General features: G+C 40.3%; 2 protein-coding genes across 2 annotated transcripts in view; both read right to left on the reverse strand.

The window, feature by feature from the left end:
• Positions 1 to 25,757, reverse strand: part of LOC128638674 (uncharacterized) — a 460,443-nt gene that overhangs the window by 145,160 nt on the left and 289,526 nt on the right. The gene's annotated exons all lie outside the window — the stretch shown is intronic.
• Positions 20,465 to 25,757, reverse strand: part of NTF4 (neurotrophin 4) — an 87,502-nt gene continuing 82,209 nt past the window's right edge. Inside the window, exon 2 of the mRNA XM_053690789.1 lies at positions 20,465 to 21,724. Coding sequence (XP_053546764.1) covers positions 20,993 to 21,703 — 711 coding nt within the window. The 5' untranslated portion in view covers positions 21,704 to 21,724 and the 3' untranslated portion in view covers positions 20,465 to 20,992. The remainder of the gene's footprint in view (positions 21,725 to 25,757) is intronic.

The raw sequence follows: 25,757 nt of genomic DNA on the forward strand, positions 1-25,757 counted from the left end.
GTCTGGATGGTTTCGCAGAAAGACTCTCCCTGCATCTCCAGACCCTAACATTCTTCAATCACTGAGAGGATGACAAGACTACTTAAAACTCCAGTCCCATTCTGAAGAGTACTACCCTCCATAAGAGACTACTCCGAAATCTTCTGACACTTCTCTGCCATCCTCCTGTGATGAAAGGCAAAGAATGACAGGGGGATGAGGGAGTGGGGGAAGTATTTATGCCTTTGGATGGCGTGTCTTTGCCTCCTCCTGGTGGCCACGTTCTGTATTTCCCACAAGTAATGTATGAAGCCGTGGACTCTCCTCGTATTAGATGGAAATAAACATGCAGAGTACCATGAATGAAAGGTATATACCTAGAGGGGTATATACTATAGATGGTGTACACTAATACCATAGGACATGTAATGTCTTGCATCCACAGAGACAAATGTTTTGCCTAGTTAAAAAGTATTACTTGTTTAACAGAATAGTGTACAGCATCTGCATGATGCAACAGTATAAACATGCCGACTGACATATATAAACTATCTGCTTAAAACTTATATTATGCTTACCTGATAATTTTCTTTTCTTCAGCTGGAAAGAGTCCACAGCTGCATTAATTACTTTTGGGAAATAAGAACCTGGCCACCAGGTGGAGGCAAAGACACCCCAGCCAAAGGTTTAAATACTCCTCCCACTTGCCTCACCCCCCAGTCATCCCCCAGTCATTCCATAAAGGAAAAAAAAAAATCTTCAAAGGAGGGACAAGTCCACAGAGACCCGAATGGATCCCGAGAACAAGGGGAGACGACGCCCAACCCACAAGAAGCAACCGGGCATCATCAAGGAGAAGAAACATCTCCCAAACACCGTGCAACAGCACCGAAAAAGACAACTGAAGATAAAGTCCTCAAAACGTCAGAACTCAGAGACTGAGCAAACAGAAAATTATAAGCAGCAAACTCAGAAATAAAACATCTGAGTCCAGTAACATGCTTGCCATCCGTAGGAAGACACAGAGAAAATACTATCCGTAAGGAAGAAGTGGCCAAACAAAATTTTAGACTGCCTATCCAAGACAGAGATTGCCCAACCTCCAAGACAGAGGACACTTTCCAGGCAATCCAGGCTGCCAAGCCTACCCACAGCTCTCAAAGAGGGAGAGGCACAGAGCCTCTAAAAAAGGAAGGTCCACTGTCACTCCCAAGACCTGAAGATGAACAACAGATCTCAGATCCTACACCTAGCCGGACCAGCCCAAGCAACGGCAGATCTGAAAGTAAGGGAACCGAAAGGAGCCCCAAGACCGGCCCCCCAAAAGGGCGGAAGAATGGGCACAGCCACTCCAATCTAAAGACAAATGAGCAGGCGTTAGACCCAAGGAGATCTAGCAAAGCCACCCGACTAATGCCTCGCTTCCATTGAGTCATTAAAAATGGAGCCGTAAGCTACCGAAGCGGCCGACAGCTAAAAGTAATTTACGGCTCCATTTTAGTACCAGGTTTCCATTGAAATATTTTGCGGATAGCGTGCAGTCGCTCTTTTCGTGTAGCTGTAAGTTAACGTTGTGTTAACGCTTCCATCTGATGTCGGATTTCTTGAAAATCAATTAGTTGCTAAGGTAACCCGACCTTACACTATAGAATTTACGTTTAATGTCCGTGCTCCTTACCGGTGATCACCTCTCAAGAAAAATAAAAAAACACTTATCCATATTTTTAATAATCAAATACTATTTTCTAATATAATTATATTTAACACTTCATAAATATAAGTAATATTTATTGCTGCCCTAGGCATAGGTCTAGTTTGCATTCTGTAGATATGTTCTTGCATATATTATTATATTTAAATATATACTGATATTTCTATTAGAATATAAGTTCAACTATTTCTATACATGAGACAACAATAAATATTACTTATAACAATTTATTTCTACATTAAAACACTTGCATTATTTGCAAGTTTTATAATTTCAATAGAAAATAGGTCTCAAAAAGCACAATTTTCCTCTTTTACACCTAGTTGAGCTGGGGGTAATATTTCTCAATGTATCGACAGCATCCGACAATGTATTAACGGTTAGCGCTTTCATTGGAAACCTGGTATAATTTATCGATTAACGGCTTCTATTACTTTCTATGGGACGCGAAGATCTTTTCGGCAGCCGAAGTCCGGCTGCCGATATTGAGGTATAACGCGCCATTGGAAACAGTCGATAAACGATATTGCTTCCGACAGCATATTTATCGGTTTTCGAGTGCACGCAAACTGAATTACGACTCAATGGAAGCGAGGCCTAAGTCTCAATGCGGAGCCAGCAGCTTCCCAGAAGGAAAGGAATAACTCAAAGAGCAGACCAATCCCCGAACCAGAAAAACATCTGTTCCAACCTCCCAAATACAGGAGAGGACCCTAAAAAAGGAACCATACCACCGTAAGGAGGACAATGAGCCCCCTGAAGAGGACAGCGTTGATAAACACCTGCCTATAAGACAGGAAGTCGTAGAGAGAACCAAGAGGACACAAGGCCACGTCACTGACGAACACGGAAGAACCCCTTAAAACACCATCGTGCTAGCACACATAACTGGCGCAAAGTGACAGCTGAGCAACTGCAAACCTCCCATTTGCTAGGCAGGAAAGCCCACCATCAGGTCATGTTAGTTGGCTGTCCCAAGGGAACCGCATCGTCCGGCACAAGACAAGGCCCAAGGAGCTCTGCTCTCAATAAATCAGGCCAAGTTGTAAAACAGAACAGCCAGAACAAGGGCTAAGCCCAAGTACCCCGGAAACTGGAACCCCCAGGCGAGTCCTAGGATCATAAGGTCCGGTAACATCCCACGGCGGGATCCACAAAGAGAAAACGGCGAGTAAAATCCTTGATAACTGGAAGATCAGGACAAGAAGCCCGGGCCCCACAAATGTTTAGATTAAACAATCTTCCAGGCACATAAATCCCTCGTCTGATATAAAAAAAACAGACCTCCCAGGGAAAAAAATCCAGAATAAACCGGATAACAAGAGCAAGAAGCCCTTGCAAGTCCCGACCCAGAGGGAAGAGACCACCCCTTGTAGGAGCCCAACACTCCAAAGAGCCAGGGCTATAAAAGGACATTAGAGTTAACAGGCGTCCAACTATCATTAACATGATTGTGCTTGAAAAGTGCGGCTAATCCCCCTAAGGGACACAAGGTGCTGCTCATTTTATCAACCTCGAAAGGAGGAAAGGCTGAGTAGGAATAGACCTCGCCATGGATTGAACTAGCAATCCTCAGTTTGCTACAGTACAGAGTAGCCACTGAGCATTAGTATGCTCAGCAAGCTGTCCAGCTAGTCACAAGCTCCAGACACAAAGGGAACAGTGAGGACAAGTCACCCGAACAGAGCAACATCAAGCCTCCACATCACCTCAGATTCAAAGTCAGAGGACAGTAAAACATAGGTTTGGATGCCACCTGGATGGCAATACCTGAACCATATGAGTAGAAAACCACTAGGACTTCTTCAATTCCAAGAAAGAGATGCAGAGGCAAGGACCCCTATGCGGAACCCAAAAATACCTCACTGTCTAATGTCCCGAAAAAGGAACAACCAACTCCTGAAGGGAATCTAAGTCCCCCGAAGGTGACCCATCCACAAGGAGAAACTGACAATCCAAGAGGTCTCAATGAAGAAGAGAAACTCTAAGGGAACAAGTCCAAAAAGGACAATTTCCTAAAGCAACACCACCCCGACCGGTGGAAAAGAGGAGCTAAACCCTCTAATTTTATTCACCACGTGGGAAAGAATGCTTTAGGTTCCAAGGGTATCGGAAGCAACAGAGAGTGACGCCGCAAAACTCACTGACCAAGTCACCAGAGAGACGGCTATTTAGGTCTGAAACAATCCCAAGAGCCGCACGGACCCGCAAGTCCTCTTGAGAATGCTTAGCTGAAATTTGTAAAACAAATAACAAGAAACATAAATAATGTTAATAACACTTGGCACCCCAACCTGACCAGCAAGGTATAACAGGCGCCACGTGTCTGAATAAGCCGCGAGACAGAAGATCTGAACCCAAGCAGGACAAGCCTGCAACACTGCCAAGCCGGCTAAATCCGCCCTCAGTGAGGGAGGAAGAAAAAACAGACAAACATGGGACTAACGTGTCCCGAACAACTTCCGTAGAATCAAACAGCGAGGATCGATCCCAGAGAAAGTTCCCGCAGGAAACATAGTATGAAAAATAAAATTCATCCTAACCGGATAAAATAAAATAACAGGCAACCCAAGGGTTAACGCCCAAGACGAACCGAAAGATTTACAGGACCAGCCTAACGGAAACTCTGATCTTCCAACAAAACTGGGAAGGATTTCGATAACAAGACTTAAAGGAGATTACTTCATCCCCCCATGTCTAACGAGGTGAGCCATTCGAAGGAGGAGACTGATGAGTCCCATAACCCAGAAGGATAGGGTCCCCTAACAGCTCATAAAGGTGTCTGAGTAGAACACGAAGGCAAGCCAGCCTGTAACGAAAGGCACAACACTCAGGTACAGTTACACCCGCAGGGAACTGCCCATACCCTCCTGTGGCCAAGAGACCTGGGGCAATCGGGCACGAACACAATCGCAAATAAACATCTGGACTTTGTAGGCGCACAAGCGGCGAAAGTATGTAAAACCGAAAACAAGCCACAACCTCCGGGGGGAACAATCCATCCTCCGAGGAGGAAAAAACATAACTTGGGTTACCCGCATGTGTAGTAGTAGGTAGCAGTAGGGAACTCGCCTCCTGGAGGACAGGTCCCCCTGAGGCGGATGGCTCAGCAGGCCCTTGAATCCCCGAGCCCGAGGAAAAAGGCACTCTAGAATGGCCTAAAGGACATAACTGACTGACCTAAATCAATGGGGCAAATTCGCATTCGTCACAGGACGAAGAATCTGAATCAGAAAGTTGAACAATCTCAACATCAGTATCCTCCATAACTGGATAAAAGATACAAAAAATTGGACTAAATATAAAACAATTTAAACGGCACCTGACACCCACAATGGCTGGGGCACTCACCACCTCCTATGAACCAGACACCAGCGGACTAGAATTCTCTGTCGCCCCACAGTCAGGAATGCGGAAATGGGAGGCCAGAACGTAAACACACCCGGTCACATTGTGAACCGTACAGTCCAAAAAAAGGGTGTCACATCAAAAGGCCGTTATGTTTCAAAAGCCGCAAACCCAGTTAACACTACACATAAGCAGATTGAATCACATAACAAACATAATTAAAAAAACCCTGTTCAATAATCCCCCTCAGGAGATATTAACCCTTGATTCCAAGATACTAAAGGAGTCCCACTGAGACCCTGTATTTTTCATGTGAGTTCGTAGGAACAAGTGAGTTACAGTACAATCATGAAGAAGTAAAATGAAACAATCTTACCGGAATCTACGCCATGGAACAGGAACACGGCCCTTCAAGTGTGACGGATAGTAGCCTCGCCTCCGCCATGGACTTGAGAGAAGAAAGCAGGCAGCGAAACGAAGTTCGACTACGCTGATTGCTTGTGGAGTTGTTAAAATGAGTTGGGATGGTTTGCAGAAAGACTCTTTGCATCTCCGGACTTTAACTTTCATCCAAGCCCTGACTGAGAGACTGGCAGGATTACTTAAAACTCCCTTCCAATGTCGAAGAGTACTACCCTCCATAAGAGACAAAAACAAACTTCCGACGCTTCTCTGCCAACCTCCTGGGATGAAAGGCAAAGAATGACTGGGGAATAAGGGAAGTGAGAGGAGTATTTAAGCCTTTGGCTGGGGTGTCTTTGCCTCCTCCTGGTGGCCAGGTTATTTCCCAAAAGTAATGAATGCAGCTGTGGACTCTTTCCATTTATGAAGAAAATCCCCTGGCAATGATGGGAGTACAATGCTTAATTGACTTAGAAATAGGTATTAATACTTCAGATAGTTATAATAAATGTGAAAAAAGGGAGGTATCAACGGCACTGCTATACAAATGTGTGTATTAGTACTCTATATTTCTTTGTAACCCCTTATGTATATTTAGTATATGAGGGCAATGTTCCCTTCAAATCTGTATTGAATAGAGCAGGTGCTATGTAGTATTCAACATATGAAAGAATACAGTAGAGAGGAGCTCTGACTGAAAAGACTACATCTTTAGCACTCAAAGGGTTAATATAGAGTGAATTTATGAATAGTAGAAAGACTCTATTATATGAAGGCAAATCAGAGTAGCTGATTGGTCAAGTGAGCTAGTTTACTCTACGTTAAAACATAACTTTTATTAATATCGAAAATGAAAATACTGGATTGTTACTTAAAAACACTCTCAGACGCTGAAGACTGGTTGAATAACCTAGTCACAGTAGGTTAAATATAATTGTGTAAATAATATATTTGCACATAGTATACTTTAGCTTTATTGTATCAAATCATTTAATGTTTTGTACAGAATCGTAACAGAAAACATTTATTAGTAAGTTGGTAATGGATGAAAAGTATTAAATATACAATACACCTTGCTTGAGAACAGCAGTCACGTAGTGTTTAACATTTGGGTAATTGACCCCCAGTTTTTTTGCCTGTTCATTGTATGTTTACAACTTTGACCCAAGAATTTGTGTGACATACATTTGCAAACCACAGACTCTAAACCCAGAAAATCAACCTGGTATTATAGGAGTATTAGCTAATATATCCTATTGGCAGGGCCGGATTGGCCAGCCGGGATACCGGGAAAAATCCCGGTGGGCTGCCGCCCGGCAGCTCACCTGGGCTGAGGGCTCAGCTTGCCTCAGGCTGGCTGCTGCTGTTATGCATTTTATTTAGTATTATTATTGCTCTTGCGATTGCGTTGCGAACTTTCGATAATAAAATTGCACCCAGTATCTTATGTTTTACATTTTTGAGTGGCCTGCACAGACAGTGCACTGTCTGTCTTTAACCCCTCCGCAACAGTTTTAACTTGTGCTTACCGGTTTCTTTTACCGCAACTAAAACTACTGCCATTTGCCAAATAATTATCGAAATCTTAAATATAGAAATTTAAATCACTAAGACTGTGACCGTGGAGGAATGAATTTATGGGCCGGGCCAACGGCTGCTTACGTCACTACTGAGGTGAGTTGACTGACAGACAGGCAGCCTCTTGTTCCGTTCAGATTCTCACACACCACGTGACGTCCACACGGTCCACGTGAGTGGTTCTGGTAAGTACCGGGGGTAGCTGTGGGCACTGGGCTGGGCTGATTAGCATTTGTATAAAACATCTGAGTTTTACAGACTGATCATTTATATAACAAACATAGAAGTGATCTATTTCTTGTGTCATTATTGTAGTTCCACTTCCACAAATCTAATTGCAGTTATCACCCTTTGCTTACCAGATGATGTGAAACAGCACTAAGCCAGTGGGGTTTAGTTACTAGTTGAATTTTTTTTAAAACCCCCCCACCATATTTCTACTTTTTACGTCTATGTTAGTAATTAATACGTATTTTTAAGTATTATGTGCAGTGATCAATTTATTATGTATTTGTTATGCAATTCATTAAGATTTTTTGTGTTGCTTGTTTTAGTCATCTACTACATCCACAAACATCTTTCTTTTTTTAACTGCACTGTTCTGCTTTATTATTTCTATGAATATTAAGATCTGCTGTATCATTCTACGTTTTTGATTGTGGAATGTAAATATAATTGCAGTTTCTAGCAAGTCTGAATATGCAAATATTTACCTGTACCAATGTTTTTTGAGTTAAAAAACAAAAACAAAAGAGCACATATGTAGGAAGTATGGTATAAAGGGAACCATTTAACCTTTAATTAAAATACCCCTATTATTTTATGGGAGACAACATCCAGTTTAACCCCCTATCTGAATAATGAAAAAAAAAAATACAGTTTCTTTAAAGGGGCGGGGCTGGAGGAGGGGGCGGGGCGGGGCCGGTCTATACAAATTTCCAGGGCTGGTCTGATTTCTCAGTCCGGCCCTGCCTATTGGTGATTCACTAATATTAGGACTGAATATAGAATTAAGGTCTCATGTATTTAATAAAAATCACCTAATTTAAAACAGGTTTAGCGGTATACCAGAACAATCATGTAACTGGAACAAAATTCTTAAGAACTGTGGGTCAATTACCCAAATGTTAAACACTACGTGACTGCTGTTCTCAAGCAAGGTGTATTGTATATTTAATACTTCACCTTAAATTCACAGGGCATAACACTCAAAAAGTGTTTAATGCGGTGAACCAGATTACTAGAGCTTTATCAATATATTAGCAAATCCACATCATATAATGTCTCTAGTGTACAAAAAAATAAAGTACACGGATGCTTTAAAATAAAAAGTATCTTTTCATCCATTACCAATTTACTAATAAATGTTTTCTGTTACGATTCTGTACAAAACATTAAATGATTTGATACAATAAAGCTAAAGTATACTATGTGCAAATATATTATTTACACAATTATATTTAACCTACTGTGACTAGGTTATTCAACCAGTCTTCAGCGTCTGAGAGTGTTTTTAAGTAACAATCCAGTATTTTATTTTCATTTTCGATATTAATAAAAGTTATGTTTTAAAGTAGAGTAAGCTAGCTCACTTGACCAATCAGCTACTCAGATTTGCCTTCATATAATAGAGTCTTTCTACTATTTATAAATTCACTCTATATTAACCCTTTGAGTGCTAAAGATGTAGTCTTTTCAGTCAGAGTTATAATAAATGGTAATGACACCATATGTTGTTATGGTTAGTATCTACAGTTGGCATACTGTTATACTGAAACATATTTGCAAAATAAACATATATATGCATATGGAGGGATTTCGGCAACCGACTCCTCTACGGAACAGTGGGGCAGAAAAGTGTTGTTCCATATTAGTACTTATATAACAGTATACAATTACACCTTATAAAGTAACAAAGGGGGGTAAAGTGTAAAGGGGTCTCTACCAGAGAAAACCTAGTAGAGACCCCTTTACACTTTAAAATACTCCCTCAGACACTTACACAATCTCCCCATGTAAACAGTTTTATAGCCTCCATAAATAAGATGCCCATAAGTAACCTTTGGCAGCTCCTATATGGGTATTCACCCCTTTACTGAGTTTGGCAGGCACTGAAAATCAGATTAGAATCTATTTAGAAATTGGCCTCAACTGCTGTAGCTGAAATCTAGTCACAGAGGCTCTGGATTGAGAGAGAAAAGCCAGGAAACACGGAGGGGGTGGAGCTAGAGCCAGGAGTAAAGCTGGTGTCTTTGTATAATGAAACAAAAACACTGGCTGTTTGAAATTAAATTATATTGTACCAAGCATAATAGGCATATAAACCCTGTCAAAATATATTCCTCAGCCTAACCGGAGCCTGCACTACTGAACCGCAGCATGTACTAAGCTATTGCTGGTTCTCTTAAAGGGCAATACACACATTTCTTAAATGTGCTCTAATAAAAAATCCTAAAACTGCCAGAGGGTTAAAAAGGGTCAGAGGCTTCCCTAATAATGTTCCCAATGCTAGTAAAATTGTTAGGGATATAAAATATTGTGTCATGAGGGGAGTAGGTTAAGTCCCCTGGCTATGCTGTTCCTGTGTCAGAGCACCTACAAATAGCCTTTGGCCTGTGCTGTGTAAAGGCACTTACCTTACGCAGTACCCCTCCACTGGCTTACCAGGCATATCAATGTTAATGCAGCTGCAGCAGTATCGAGTAGAGAGCCCATACAGTGCAGGTAGATTACCGCAGAGGATTGCAGTAGGAAATAACGTCCATCAGGGGAAAGATAGCGACGAGTCTCTGCGACGACTTAGGGTAGTTACGGTTGAAGTCCCGTTAGGAAAATGCTGTCCACATAACAGGGTATTCCTGTGTCCTTGTATCATTAAGCTGCTGTGAAGTGTCTTTTCTTTCTTCTTTGTAAATGATACTCCTCAGGGACTCTGGGTCTCACATAGGTCTGAGCTCCCAATTTGTAATCCATAAGCAAGTAGCTGGAACAACCTCTATTCCCAATCATCTCCTATGAGGCCAAGAACAAAAGTAAGAGAGAGATGGGAGGGTTTTAAAGCTCGTGTATGGGTTCTTGACCTCCTTCTAGTGGTGGGAAATATATCCCATATGTTATGGAGGGCTGTGGACCATCATCATTTTACAAAAGATAATATGTTACGCTACTGAGTTAAAGTTTCCAAGTTACTCTGTTTACTTTCCTCATTACAAGTTGGATGTGAATCAGACAGCAGACGCTAACTTTGTGAAAGATTCTTTCTGCTGTTCTTTTAACCTAATAAATCTTTAATTTGTAGTGTTATTGCCTCTCCTACTTTATTTGCCCACCATCATTTAGCTCCCTTGGGTAATCTTTCATTGCTGGTGAGTACAGAATAGGTTGAGCAAAGATAACGTGATTTAATCAGAAATCAGATATAAGAGCAATTGCTATACTGTGATTTATATCCCTAGACAATATCCATCAGTCCTCCCACACTGGTCTGGTCTATCTTGTACACATCCAAATGCTTGCTAAGGGGTATCACTTTTTCATTACGTTGCCAGAAGAACAAATCAGAATTAACAGGATGTTGTACAATAAAGTTCTAGATTAGGGACTTACAATGTGTGAATGATTTCATTATGTAGCCAGAAGATGAAATCAGAATTAAAGAGAATGCTGTACAACAAAGTTTCTAGATTAGGGAGTTGCAGAACACTTTTGAATTGAAGATATATGAGTGCCCGGTGCCTACAAATAATTATTTTGTGCTTTATTATCTATTGAGGTATAGTGATTAGTAGGGATTAGAACACAGACGGCTAGATTTAGAGTTCTGCGGCCAAAGGGGTGCGTTAGCTACGCATGCTTTTTTCCCCCCGCACCTTTTAAATACCGCTGGTATTTAGAGTTCACTGAATGGTTGGGTTTTCAGTGCGTTAGGCTCCAAAAAGGGAGCGTAGAGCATAATTTAAAGCCACTGCAACTCTCGATACCAGCGGTGCTTACGGACGCGGCCAGCTTCAAAAACGTGCTCGTGCACGATATCCCCATAGAAAACAATGGGGCTGTTTGAGCTGAAAAAAAAACCTAACACCTGCAAAAAAGCAGCGTTCAGCTCCTAACGCAGCCCCATTGTTTACTATGGGGAAACACTTCCTACGTCTGCACCTAACACTCTAACATGTACCCCGAGTCTAAACACCCCTAACCTTACACTTATTAAACCCTAATCTGCCGCCCCCGCTATCGCTGACACCTGCATATTTTTTAACCCCTAATCTGCCGCTCCGTATACCGCCGCAACATACATTATAGTTATGTACCCCTAATCTGCTGCCCCTAACACCGCCGACCCCTATATTATATTTATTAACCCCTAATCTGCCCCCCACAACGTCGCCGCCAGCTACCTACACTTATTAACCCCTAATCTGCCGATCGGATCTCGCCGCTAGTCTAATAAATGGATTAACCCCTAAAGCTAAGTCTAACCCTAACACTAACACCCCCCTAAGTTAAATATAATTTTATTCTAACGAAATAAATTAACTCTTATTAAATAAATTATTCCTATTTAAAACTAAATACTTACCTGTAAAATAAAGCCTAATATAGCTACAATATAAATTATAATTATATTGTAGCTATATTAGGATTAATATTTATTTTACAGGCAACTTTGTAATTATTGTAACCAGGTACAATAGCTATTAAATAGTTAATAACTATTTAATAGCTAAAATAGTTAAAATAATTACAAAATTACCTGTAAAATAAATCCTAACCTAAGTTACAATTAAACCTAACACTACACTATCAATAAATTAATTAAATAAAATACCTACAATTACCTACAATTAAACCTAACACTACACTATCAATAAATTAATTAAATAAACTACCTACAATTAACTACAATGAAATAAACTAACTAAAGTACAAAAAATAAAAAGGAACTAAGTTACAAAAAATAAAAAAATATTTACCAACATTAGAAAAATATTACAACAATTTTAAACTAATTACACCTACTCTAAGCCCCCTAATAAAATAACAAAGACCCCCAAAATAAAAAAATGCCCTACCCTATTCTAAATTAAAAAAGTTCAAAGCTCTTTTACCTTACCAGCCCTGAAAAGGGCCCTTTGTGGGGCATGCCCCAAAGAATTCAGCTCTTTTGCCTGTAAAAAAACCACATACAATACCCCCCCCCAACATTACAACCCACCACCCATATACCCCTAATCTAACCCAAACCCCCCTTAAATAAACCTAACACTAAGCCCCTGAAGATCTCCCTACCTTGTCTTCACCATGCCAGGTTCACCGATCGGTCCAGAAGAGGGTCCGAAGTCTTGATCCAAGCCCAAGCGGGGGGCTGAAGAGTGACGTCCATCCTCGGGCTGAAGTCTGGATCCAAGCGGCGGCTGAAGAAATCCATCATCGGGCTGAAGTCTGGATCCAAGCGGCGGCTGAAGAAGTCCATCATCGGGATGAAGTCTTCTATGAAGCAGCATCTTCAATCTTCTTTCTTCCGGAGCCATCATTTTCCAGCCGACGCGGAGCCATCCTTCTTCACCGACGGACTAACGACGAATGAAGGTTCCTTTAAGGGACGTCATCCAAGATGGCGTCCCTCGAATTCCGATTGGCTGATAGGATTCTATCAGCCAATCGGAATTAAGGTAGGAAAATTCTGATTGGCTGATGGAATCAGCCAATCAGATTCAAGTTCAATCTGATTGGCTGATCCAATCATATTGAGCTCGCATTCTATTGGCTGATCGGAACAGCCAATAGAATGCAAGCTCAATCTGATTGGCTGATTGGATCAGCCAATCGGATTGAACTTGAATCTGATTGGCTGATTCCATCAGCCAATCAGAATATTCCTACCTTAATTCCGATTGGCTGATAGAATCCTATCAGCCAATCGGAATTCGAGGGACGCCATCTTGTATGACGTCATTTAAAGGAACCGTCATTCGTCGTTAGTCCGTCGGTGAAGAAGGATGGCTCCGCGTCGGCTGGAAGATGATGGCTCCGGAAGAAAGAAGATTGAAGATGCTGCTTCATAGAAGACTTCATCCCGATGATGGACTTCTTCAGCCGCCGCTTGGATCCAGACTTCAGCCCGATGATGGATTTCTTCAGCCGTCGCTTGGATCCAGACTTCAGCCCAAGGATGGACGTCACTCTTCAGCCCCCCGCTTGGGCTTGGATCAACACTTCCGAGGCTTGGATCAAGACTTCCGAGGATGGATCGGTGAACCTGGCATGGTGAAGATAAGGTAGGAAGATCTTCAGGGGCTTAGTGTTAGGTTTATTTAAGGGGGGGTTTGGGTTAGATTAGGGGTATGTGGGTGGTGGGTTGTAATGGTGGGGGGGGGGGTATTGTATGTGTTTTTACAGGCAAAAGAGCTGAATTCTTTGGGGCATGCCCCGCAAAGGGCCCTGTTCAGGGCTGGTAAGGTAAAAGAGCTTTGAACTTTTTAAATTTAGAATAGGGTAGGGCATTTTTTTATTTTGGGGGGCTTTGTTATTTTATTAGGGGGCTTAGAGTAGGTGTAATTAGTTTAAAATTGTTGTAATATTTTTCTAATGTTTGTAAATATTTTTTTTTTTTGTAACAGTTCTTTTTTATTTTTTGTACTTTAGTTAGTTTATTTAATTGTAGTTATTTGTAGGTATTTTATTTAATTAATTTATTGATAGTGTAGTGTTAGGTTTAATTGTAGATAATTGTAGGTAGTTTATTTAATTTATTTATTGATAGTGTAGTGTTAGGTTTAATTGTAGTTAATTTATTTAATTAATTTATTGATAGTGTAGTTTTTAATTGTAACTTAGGTTAGGATTTATTTTACTGGTAATTTTGTAATTATTTTAACTAGGTAACTATTAAATAGTTCTTAACTATTTAATAGCTATTGTACCTGGTTAAAATAAATACAAAGTTGCCTGTAAAATAAATATTAATCCTAAAATAGCTACAATATAATTATTATTTATATTGTAGCTATATTAGGGTTTATTTTACAGGTAAGTATTTAGATTTAAATAGGAATAATTTATTTAATAAGAGTTAATTTATTTCGTTAGAATAAAATTATATTTAACTTAGGGGGGTGTTAGGGTTAGACTTAGCTTTAGGGGTTAAAAAATTTATTAGAGTAGCGGTGAGCTCCGATCGGCAGATTAGGGGTTAATACTTGAAGTTAGGTGTCAGCGATGTTAGGGAGGGCAGATTAGGGGTTATTACTATTTATTATAGGGTTATTGAGGCGGGAGTGAGGCGGATTAGGGGTTAATAACTTTATTATAGTAGCGGTGCGGTCCGCTCGGCAGATTAGGGGTTAATAAGTGTAGGCAGGTGGAGGCAACGTTGAGGGGGGCAGATTAGGGGTTAATAAATATAATATAGGGGTCGGCAGTGTTAGGCACAGCAGATTAGGGGTACATAGCTATAATGTAGGTGGCAACGGTGTACGGAGTGGCAGATTAGGGGTTAATAATAATATGCAGGGGTCAGCGATAGCGGGGACGGCAGATTAGGGGTTAATAAATATTATGTAGGGGTCGGCGGTGTTAGGGGCAGCAGATTAGGGGTTCATAGGGATAATGTAGGTGGCAGCGGTGTGCGGTCGGCAGATTAGGGGTTAAAAAATTTTAATAGAGTGGCGGCGATGTGGGGGGACCTCGGTTTAGGGGTACATAGGTAGTTTATGGGTGTTAGTGTACTTTAGAGCACAGTAGTTAAGAGCTTTATAAACCGGCGTTAGCCCAGAAAGCTCTTAACTACTGACTTTTTTCTGCGGCTGGAGTTTTGTCGTTAGATTTCTAACGCTCACTTCAGACACGACTCTAAATACCAGCGTTAGAAAGATCCCATTGAAAAGATAGGATACGCAATTGACGTAAGGGGATCTGTGGTATGGAAAAGTCGGGCTGGAAAGTGAGCGTTAGACCCTTTAATGACTGGCTCCAAATACCAGAGGGCGGTAAAAGCCAGCGTTATGAGACTCTAACGCTGGTTTTGACGGCTACCGCCCAACTCTAAACCTAGGCCAGAGACTGGGTAATATGCTTATCTCTAATATCAGTTATACTTATTTCAGATAGACTATTTTGGACTTTCTAATACTGAGGAAAATTTGCCTTTTAGTAAAGGGGTGGAATGAATTTCTAGACAGTGAATAGATCATATCCAATCAACTATATATTATAAAAATATTTGCTACATCTGAAATATTTTGTCCTCTTCTGATATAATGTACACATACAATTAATATCCAGGAGGTTCATTAATTAAAACAAAAGCAAAAGGTTAACATAGAAAACATTTTATTTTGTCTTATTTCCATTTGACTGTTTTCATAAACAACAAAACATATCAGACTACTTATCAGCCAGTGAAAATTTTAACACAAATAAGTTATGTATAAAACCTGCAAGACAGAAAAAGTTGGGGTGGAAATTTAGGAAAAATGGGTTTACAAATTAGATACATTTAGGTTAATGCCGTTACCAAAACATTCCGAGCACTGCAGATGTCTACATCTGCATTTTCACCATTGTGTGCACCTTGACTCTTGGGAATGTGGTTGCACACATAAAACAGTTATATTAGTTAAAGGGACACTGAACTCAAATTTATTCTTTTGTGATTCAGATAGAGCATGCAATATTAAGCAACTTTCTAATTTACTCCTTTTATCAATTTATTCATTCTCTTGCTATCTTTATTTGAAAAAGGCATCTAAGCTTTTTTTTGGTTTAGGACTTTGGAAAGTACTTTTTTTTTATTGGTGGATGAATTTATCACCAATCAGCAAGGACAACCCAGGTTGTTCACCAAAAATGGGCCGGCATCTAAACTTACATTTTTGAATTTCAAATAAAGATATCAAGAGAATGAAGAAAATGTGATAATAGGAGTAAATTAGAAAGTTGCTTAAAATGTCATGCTCTGTCTGAATCACGAAAGAAAAAAAAAATTGGGTTCAGTGTCCCTTTAAGCTGTTGACCTCTTTATTAAGAATGTTCACATCAGTATGCTGAGACCAAAGACTCACAGGACATCTTTATTAAAAAAAAAAGAAATTTTTGGTCCATCGGCTTTAAAGGGACATTCACCCCATAGGTGCATTTCGGTATTCAACAGAAGCATTTTTGTATTATACATATATTAGCAAACATGCCCCACTGATGTGCTGAGCAGCTGCAGTATTTAAAATGTGGGTGCAGTGACAATATCTAGCTATGCTTCACATGCACGCGCAGAGAAAAAACAGAATTTATGTTTACCTGATAAATTTCTTTCTCCAACGGTGTGTCCGGTCCACGGCGTCATCCTTACTTGTGGGATATTCTCCTCCCCAACAGGAAATGGCAAAGAGCCCAGCAAAGCTGGTCATATGATCCCTCCTAGGCTCCGCCTACCCCAGTCATTCGACCGACGTTAAGGAGGAATATTTGCATAGGAGAAACCATATGGTACCGTGGTGACTGTAGTTAAAGAAAATAAATTATCAGACCTGATTAAAAAACCAGGGCGGGCCGTGGACCGGGCACACCGTTGGAGAAAGAAATTTATCAGGTAAACATAAATTCTGTTTTCTCCAACATAGGTGTGTCCGGTCCACGGCGTCATCCTTACTTGTGGGAACCAATACCAAAGCTTTAGGACACGGATGAAGGGAGGGAGCAAATCAGGTCACCTAAATGGAAGGCACCACGGCTTGCAAAACCTTTCTCCCAAAAATAGCCTCAGAAGAAGCAAAAGTATCAAACTTGTAAAATTTGGTAAAAGTGTGCAGTGAAGACCAAGTCGCTGCCCTACATATCTGATCAACAGAAGCCTCGTTCTTGAAGGCCCTGTACAACGGCAAAGAGAATGACTGGGGTAGGCGGAGCCTAGGAGGGATCATATGACCAGCTTTGCTGGGCTCTTTGCCATTTCCTGTTGGGGAGGAGAATATCCCACAAGTAAGGATGACGCCGTGGACCGGACACACCTATGTTGGAGAAATGTTAACGCTAAAACAGTGATAACTTTTACTAGAAGCATTTTTGCTAATACAGGGTTTATTGCAAATATGTTTCTATTTAAAGATGTAATTAATCTATGTGCATTTAAATTTTGACCGGAATGGTAATTAAGTTGTTATTTATTTCACAATAGACAACATCTAAGAACAATAGTTAAAGGGCCATAAAAGTCAGATAATTACATTCTCTTATTCATTTTGAGCATGTAGGTTTTTGAGACTAGCAACCCTGCCTTACTTAACCCCTATGCAGAGGTTAAGCACCTAGTAGAAGTACCACTTGGAATCTGCAGAGCACTGCAGCTCCCAAGCAGAAACTTCCGCTGAACCAGTCAGCTAGTAACGCTGCTGATTGGATCAGTGATGGTTTCAGGCAGTGATCTGTGGGTCCCGAGCAGTACCTATACTCCGTGTATATCTAGTTTGTGGGGGTTAAACAATTAGTAGTGTAGGATCGCTAGTCTTAAAATTACAAGCTCTAAAAAATTATAGCGTCATTTTTATACTTTTATGGCTCTTTAATATTGGTATATTTACCATCTACAGCAAAAACTATTTCAAAGTAAAATAATTTTAAATTTAATGTTTTAAGAACCATTAAAAACCCATATGCAGGGAGGTTAGCTAAGGCTGGCTACTCTTAGCCAGGATTAATGATCTATTGGGCTTCTAATATAGATTATATCTGGTATAAATTACTTCTGTACGAAGAGAAGTGCCAGTGGCACACAAGATTATTTTCAAGCAATAGAATTTAAAAGGACACTGAACCCAATTTTTTGATTGTGTTATTCAGATAGAGCATGCAATTTTAAGCAATTTTCTAATTTACTCCTATTATTAAATTTTCTTCATTCTCTTGGTATCAATATTTGAAAAGCAAGAATGTAAGTTTAGATGCTGGCCCATTATTGGTGAACAACCTGGGTTGTCCTTGCTGATTGGTGGATAAATTCATCCACCAATAAAAAAGTTCTGTCCAGAGGCCTGAACCAAAAAAAACCTTAGATGCCTTCTTTTTCACATAAAGATAGCAAGAGAACGAAGAAAAAATTATAATAGGAGTAAATGAGAAAGTTGCTTAAAATTGCATGCTCTATCTGAATCACAAAAGAAAAAAATTTGGGTTCAGTGTCCCTTTAAGCAGAGCATAAAGGGACTGTAAAATCAAGATTAAGAATAAACTTTCTTGATTCATAAACAGCATTTTTAAACAATTTACTAATTTATATCTCCTGGTATTTTTTTTGTTGAAGTGTGAACCTAGGACGGCTCATAGAAGTTTAGAAGTGTGCATGTGACTTTAGCACTCTATGGCAGTGGTATTTGCAACAATGTTTGTAGCAGTTTTATATATTGTTGAAAGAATTGCTTTGGAATGCTGTATCTAAAGTTTCCTTCTTACTTTACTGTCACTTTAAAAATGGAACAAGTTATTGTTGACAAATTAAAGTAGTAAATAATGTCTGGTCATGAATAAAAAAACAGACTTTTATTAGTAAGTGGTACCTTTAAAAGAGCCAGCAAAATAATTTATAGAGAGGAGACACAGAGCTTTCAAAACCTAACAACTTAAAAATAATATACTGATGCAGAGGTGTAGGTAAGGAAAACGAACACATTCTTCATCACATTTCAAAAATGATTACACTCAGTCATATGTTATATATATATAAATCACTCCAAATGAAACTAGGCGCTAGCGACAAACTGGCAATGTTATCCGATTGGTTGTGCATCCGGTGCGTCACGGTGAGACGGACCAATCAGATAATGCAACAATGGCCGAGGGCAGATATGCTCTATTTTAATCAGAGCCTTGGCGCCGCAACCGCCTTTGGGAACCTAACCATGGGTCCGACCCGCCATGACGTGTTTTTAAAGGTTCTTGGACAATTCTGTCCAAGAACCTGCAAAAGCACGTAGTGGGGGTGGGACCCATGGTTAGGTTCCCAGAGGCGTTTGCGGCACCCGAGGCTCTGGTTAGAACAGAGCTCTCTGAAGTGTATCTGCCCTCGGACGTTTTTGCATAATCTGATTGGTCCGTGTCTCCGTAATGGACAGGATGCGCAACCAATCAGATAATGTTGCCAGTGTGTCTCTCGCCCCTTGTCAACTGAAGGTATGTTTATTAATATGCATGTGTCTTGGGCACCAATATGTAGTACTTGGAAGCAAAAAGCTTGATATGTTGTATATCTAATTTGCATATCTTACCAAGAGTTCCTGGTAGCATTGGTAACAATGTATACCAGGAACTTCTGAGGACAAGCAAGCAGGGATACTTGCCTAGATTTGCTAATTTTATATAATATTTCTATGTCTCCATCAATAATGGAATGCCATTGAAAGGTCCATCTCCTCAATATAAAAAAAAGCTAACAGCTTCCCTAAAATCCCCTATTCAGGTAATTCACTGATGCTTCCTTATCTCTCCAGTCTTTAGTGAATAGGAATAACAAAATAATTTGGAGATAGGTTTTTCCAGTCTTGGTCTAGGGTTTTCAACACAGCAGACATGTTGTTTGACTCTATACTGTATGTATTTATTTCCCATGGACATTATAAAGCTTCTGGGAAAAGTATGCAAACTGGGTAGTGGAATCTGTGATTGGCTATAGCAACCAATGACCTCTGAAAAGATTTTATGAGCTTTTAGCAGAGTATTAAAGAAATAATATTTTCAAATGTGTCCCATAACTGCTGACTAAAGTTAATTTTGTTAGAACAAGCACTTGTTTCTATGATAGTCTTTTTAACTGGCACCAGATATTACATCATTACACTGACAAAAACCATACAGATGGACAGTATCTATTTTTTTTTTACTTTGAAGAAAGATTTAATTTTGTAAACAAAAATGCACATATTGAAGAACAAATTAGTTGTGTCTACATTTATAATGGTCTCCTGTATATTGTCCTGCGCCTTGAAAACACCTAACCAATCAGACAGGTTTTCATGGATATCAATACTAAAGAACAGATTCTGCTTTCAAAATAAAACTATTCAGTGTTCTAAATCAAGTATTTTCTGTAACATTAATGAACATCGATCGATAGGTACATATGTTTCAGTTATTGCGAGTAACCTATCTGTTGTCAAGCAGGGATCTCCATAAAAAATGTGCCTGATGGTATTTAAAGAAATGTCCAAAGGTACTCGAGCATTAGAAACTCCAAAAAAAAAAGGATAATCTAAATACAACATATGGGTTATAAATACTGAGTAGTATTGAGAGAGGGCTTGTATTTCCTAAAGAATTAGGGTGGTCACATGCAGTCCATAAAAATGAGTTGCAAATAAGTTACATTTCTCAATATATATATAAAATTTACAAATAGAATAACCATTTTATAATAGCTTACAATGTGAACTGCTTTTATATTTATATATATATATATATATATATATATATATATATATATATATATATATATATATATAGCAGGGTCCTTCTTCACATTAAATAATAAAATGAAAAAAAAAAAAAGTCATAATGAACGTCAATTCCGATTTCCTTTGCCTAGCATGGTCACATTTGCAGTTTCACACTACTCCTGAAAATACAGGTGAGCCCATGCTAAGTGGTTGTTTTTCGTTACATATAATTAGCATTTTATTGATAATGGAACTGTGCAAATTCCAAGTGAAAAGGCACTAAATATAGTGAGCACTTCTTAGTGAAAATATCCTTTTACACTCTCAGTATGAGAACTGTATATTGTTCACTTGTATCCAGTTTTGTACGTTCATCTTTGTAATGTAAAATTACTTCTGGCAGTCATTGGTTCTCGATTTTTGCATCTTGCAAACTTGGAATGTTTGAGTGAGGAAATTTAGTCATATTGTAAACAGCTTATAAAACCAAAAGCTATTTCCACTTTCCCCAAGACCAGTAATGCCAGAAGAAATACAATGAGCCTTCCCTCTTTTTTTACGTCCTCCCTGTGCGGCTTAACAGGGTACAGACACATGCTGTATCGATCCGAATCCAGCGCCACCCCACCAGCTTGTCACTGTCCATAGTTAAAGCCCGTACAAATGACTGCTTTGGTTTGCACTCTGAAGTCCAATGTCTTTTGTCTACACCCCGACAGCCATTTGTTGTTCCACCAGAAGGATTGCACTTGGTTTCAAAGAAGTACTGTTTCAAGGGTCCTGTGAGGGTCTGTACTTCCGAGAGAACAGTCACGGTCTTACCTTTAATATCTATTGCTGTTCTCTTATCAGTCACCCAGTTGTTTACGCTGTCACATACAGACAGCTCCCCTCTCCGAGAATGGCTGATTGATTCTGACCCTTGTGCCCGTTTCACCCTAGAAGTTCTGTTGGCTGCTTCTGAATGTGTAACTGGTTCATCTGCCAAGAAAAGGAGAGGAGGGCCTGAAGGTTCTTGGCTGGATAAGGCAACTCTAGGAGAATAGTGGTTCCATTCTTTACCAGCCAAGTCAGGGTATGTAGAAGCTAAGTCTAAAAAGTCCCCCTCCAATAACCCCTGGCTGTAGTTGTAGAGTGTACTATGTTGCTCTGAGCTATGAGAGGGATTTTCAGGGCCATAATCCCGGTCGGTATCCTGGATCTGGAAGGGGGCAGCACTGATGGCACACAGGTATGAGATCACCATGGCATAAAGGCGGAGGAGCATTACTTAATCCACCTCAGACAACTGCAAAGAGAGAAAAAGAAGACAACGTTAGAAAATACTGATATAGCATTACACCTTATCTACATGCCACTGATATAAAAGGACAGTTTCTGGGACTTTAAAAAAACAACAACCCACGCATAGTGTATATAAAGAAATGCATTATAATTTTTTTTTTAAAGGTACTATATAAACTGACATTTTGTTTGAAAAAATATGCATTGTTTTGTGGTCAGGGACATACTGCTTGAAGAGCCTTAAGTATGGGTATCTTCTTTACTGTGGTCATTTAGGGGAAAAATATCAATGAGCTCCTGTACATATCAAGCAATCACAGAGTTAGTACTAAATTATGTATGATTTATTCCAGCCTTCCTAAGGAAATGAAAAGGAGGTAAATTGCAGGAAAAGCAGACAAAATAAATGATTACAAAACATTTTTTCTTTACTGTACATGATTAAAGGGACAGTCTACACCAGAATTTTTATTGTTTTAAAAGATAGATAATCCCTTTATTACCCATTTCCCAGTTTTGCATAACCAACACAGTTATAATAATATACTTTTAACCTCTGTGATTATCTTGTATCTAAGCCTCTGCAAACTGCCCTTTTTTTCAGTTTTTTTGACAGACTTGCAGTCTAGCCAATCAGTGCCTGCTCCCAGATAACTTCTTGTGCACAAGCACAGTGTTATCTATATGAAATACGTGAAATAACACCCTCTAGTGGTGAAAAACTGTTAAAATGCAATCTGAAAGAGGTGGGCTTCAATTAGCATATGAACCTCCTAGGTTAAGCTTTCAACTAAGAATACCAAGAGAACAAAGCAAAATTGGTGATAAAAGTAAATTGGAAATTTGTTTAAAATTACATGCTATATCTGAATCATGAAAACAGAATTTATGCTTACCTGATAAATTACTTTCTCCAACGGTGTGTCCGGTCCACGGCGTCATCCTTACTTGTGGGAATATCTCTTCCCCAAAAGGAAATGGCAAAGAGTCCCAGCAAAGCTGGCCATATAGTCCCTCCTAGGCTCCGCCCACCCCAGTCATTCGACCGACGGACAGGAGGAAAAAATAGGAGAAACCATATGGTGTCGTGGTGATTGTAGTTAGAGAAAATAATTCATCGGACCTGATTAAAAAACCAGGGCGGGCAGTGGACCGGACACACCGTTGGAGAAAGTAATTTATCAGGTAAGCATAAATTCTGTTTTCTCCAACATTGGTGTGTCCGGTCCACGGCGTCATCCTTACTTGTGGGAACCAATACCAAAGCTTTAGGACACGGATGAAGGGAGGGAGCAAATCAGGTCACCTAAACGGAAGGCACCACGGCTTGCAAAACCTTTCTCCCAAAATAGCCTCCGAAGAAGCAAAAGTATCAAATTTGTAAAATTTGGCAAAAGTGTGCAGTGAAGACCAAGTCGCTGCCTTACATATCTGATCAACAGAAGCCTCGTTCTTGAAGGCCCATGTGGAAGCTACAGCCCTAGTGGAGTGAGCTGTGATTCTTTCAGGAGGCTGCCGTCCGGCAGTCTCATAAGCCAATCGGATGATGCTTTTAAGCCAAAAAGAAAGAGAGGTAGAAGTTGCTTTTTGACCTCTCCTTTTACAAGAATAGACGACAAACAGAGAAGAAGTTTGTCTGAAGTCTTTCGTAGCTTCTAAGTAGAATTTTAGAGCACGGACTACATCTAAATTGTGTAGCAAACGTTCCTTCTTTGAAACTGGATTCGGACACAAAGAAGGTACAACTATCTCCTGATTAATATTTTTGTTGGAAACAACCTTTGGTAGAAAACCAGGCTTAGTACGCAAAACAACCTTATCTGAATGGAACACCAGATAGGGTGGAGTACATTGTAGAGCAGATAACTCAGAAACTCTTCTAGCAGAAGAAATAGCAACCAAAAACAAAACTTTCCAAGATAACAACTTAATATCTACGGAATGTAAAGGTTCAAACGGAACCCCTTGAAGAACTGAAATAACTAGATTTAAACTCCAGGGAGGAGTCAAAGGTCTGTAAACAGGCTTGATCCGAACCAAAGCCTGAACAAATGCTTGAACATCTGGCACAACTGCCAGTCGTTTGTGCAGTAGGACAGATAAAGCAGAAATCTGTCCCTTTAGAGAAATTGCAGATAATCCTTTATCCAAACCTTCTTGTAGAAAGGAAAGAATCCTAGGAATCTTTATCTTATTCCATGGGAATCCCTTGGATTCACACCAGCAGATATATCTTTTCCATATTTTATGGTAAATCTTTCTAGTTACCGGTTTTCTGGCTTGAACCAGAGTATCTATCACGGAATCTGAAAACTCACGCTTTGATAGAATCAAGCGTTCAATCTCCAAGCCGTCAGCTGGAGGGAGACCAGATTTGGATGTTCGAATGGACCCTGAACAAGAAGGTCCTGTCTCAAAGGTAGCTTCCATGGTGGAACCGATGACATATTCACCAGGTCTGCATACCAAGTCCTGCGTGGCCAGGCAGGAGCTATCAAGATCACCGAGGCCCTCTCCTGTTTGATCCTGGCTACCAGCCTGGGAATGAGAGGAAACGGTGGAAACACATAAGCTAGGTTGAAGGTCCAAGGCGCTACTAGTGCATCCACTAGAGTCGCCTTGGGATCCCTGGATCTGGACCCGTAGCAAGGAACCTTGAAGTTCTGACGGGACGCCATCAGATCCATATCTGGAATGCCCCATAGTTGCGTCAACTGGGCAAAGATCTCCGGGTGGAGTTCCCACTCCCCCGGATGGAATGTCTGACGACTCAAATAATCCGCTTCCCAGTTTTCCACACCTGGAATGTGGATCGCAGATAGGTGGCAGGAGTGATTCTCCGCCCATTGTATTATTTTGGTCACTTCTTTCATCGCCAGGGAACTCCTTGTTCCCCCCTGATGATTGAGATACGCAACAGTCGTCATATTGTCTGATTGGAATCTTATGAAACTGGCCTTTGCTAGTTGAGGCCAAGCCTGGAGAGCATTGAATATCGCTCTTAGTTCCAGAATGTTTATCGGGAGAAGATCCCCATTCCACAGTTTCAGCATGCACAGTTGTAATGGTCTTAGATGAATTTGCGCAAAAGGAACTATGTCCATTGCTGCAACCATCAATCCTACTACTTCCATGCACTGAGCTACGGAAGGACGAGGAATAGAATGAAGAACTTGACAAGCGTTTAGAAGTTTTGACTTTCTGACATCTGTCAAGAAAATCCTCATTTCTAAGGAATCTATTACTGTTCCCAAGAAGGGAACTCTTGTCGACGGAGACAGGGAACTTTTTTCTATGTTCACCTTCCATCCGTGAGATCTGAGAAAGGCCAGAACGATGTCTGAGTGAGCCTTTGCCTTTGAAAGAGACGACGCTTGTACTAGAATGTCGTCCAAGTACGGTACTACTGCAATGCCCCTTGGTCTTAGAACCACTAGAAGGGATCCGAGTACCTTTGTGAAAATCCTTGGAGCAGTGGCTAACCCGAATGGGAGGGCCACAAACTGGTAATGTTTGTCCAGAAAGGCGAACCTTAGGAACTGATGATGTTCCTTGTGGATAGGGATATGTAGATACGCATCCTTTAGATCCACGGTAGTCATAAATTGACCTTCCTGAATTGTGGGTAGAATCGTTCGAATGGTTTCCATCTTGAACGATGGTACTCTGAGAAATTTGTTTAGGATCTTTAGATCCAGGATTGGTCTGAAAGTTCCCTCTTTTTTGGGAACCACAAACAGATTTGAGTAAAATCCCATTCCTTGTTCCGCCGTTGGAACTGGGTGTATCACTCCCATCTTTAACAGGTCTTCTACACAATGTAAGAATGCCTGTCTCTTTATTTGGTTTGAGGATAAGTGAGACATGTGGAACCTTCCCCTTGGGGGTAGTTCCTTGAATTCCAGAAGATAACCCTGAGAAACTATTTCTAGCGTCCAGGGATCCTGAACATCTCTTGCCCAAGCCTGAGCAAAGAGAGAGAGTCTGCCCCCCCACTAGATCCGGTCCCGGATCGGGGGCTACTCCTTCATGCTGTT

Source organism: Bombina bombina, chromosome 8 (assembly GCF_027579735.1).
Source record: "Bombina bombina isolate aBomBom1 chromosome 8, aBomBom1.pri, whole genome shotgun sequence".
NCBI lineage: Eukaryota > Metazoa > Chordata > Amphibia > Anura > Bombinatoridae > Bombina > Bombina bombina.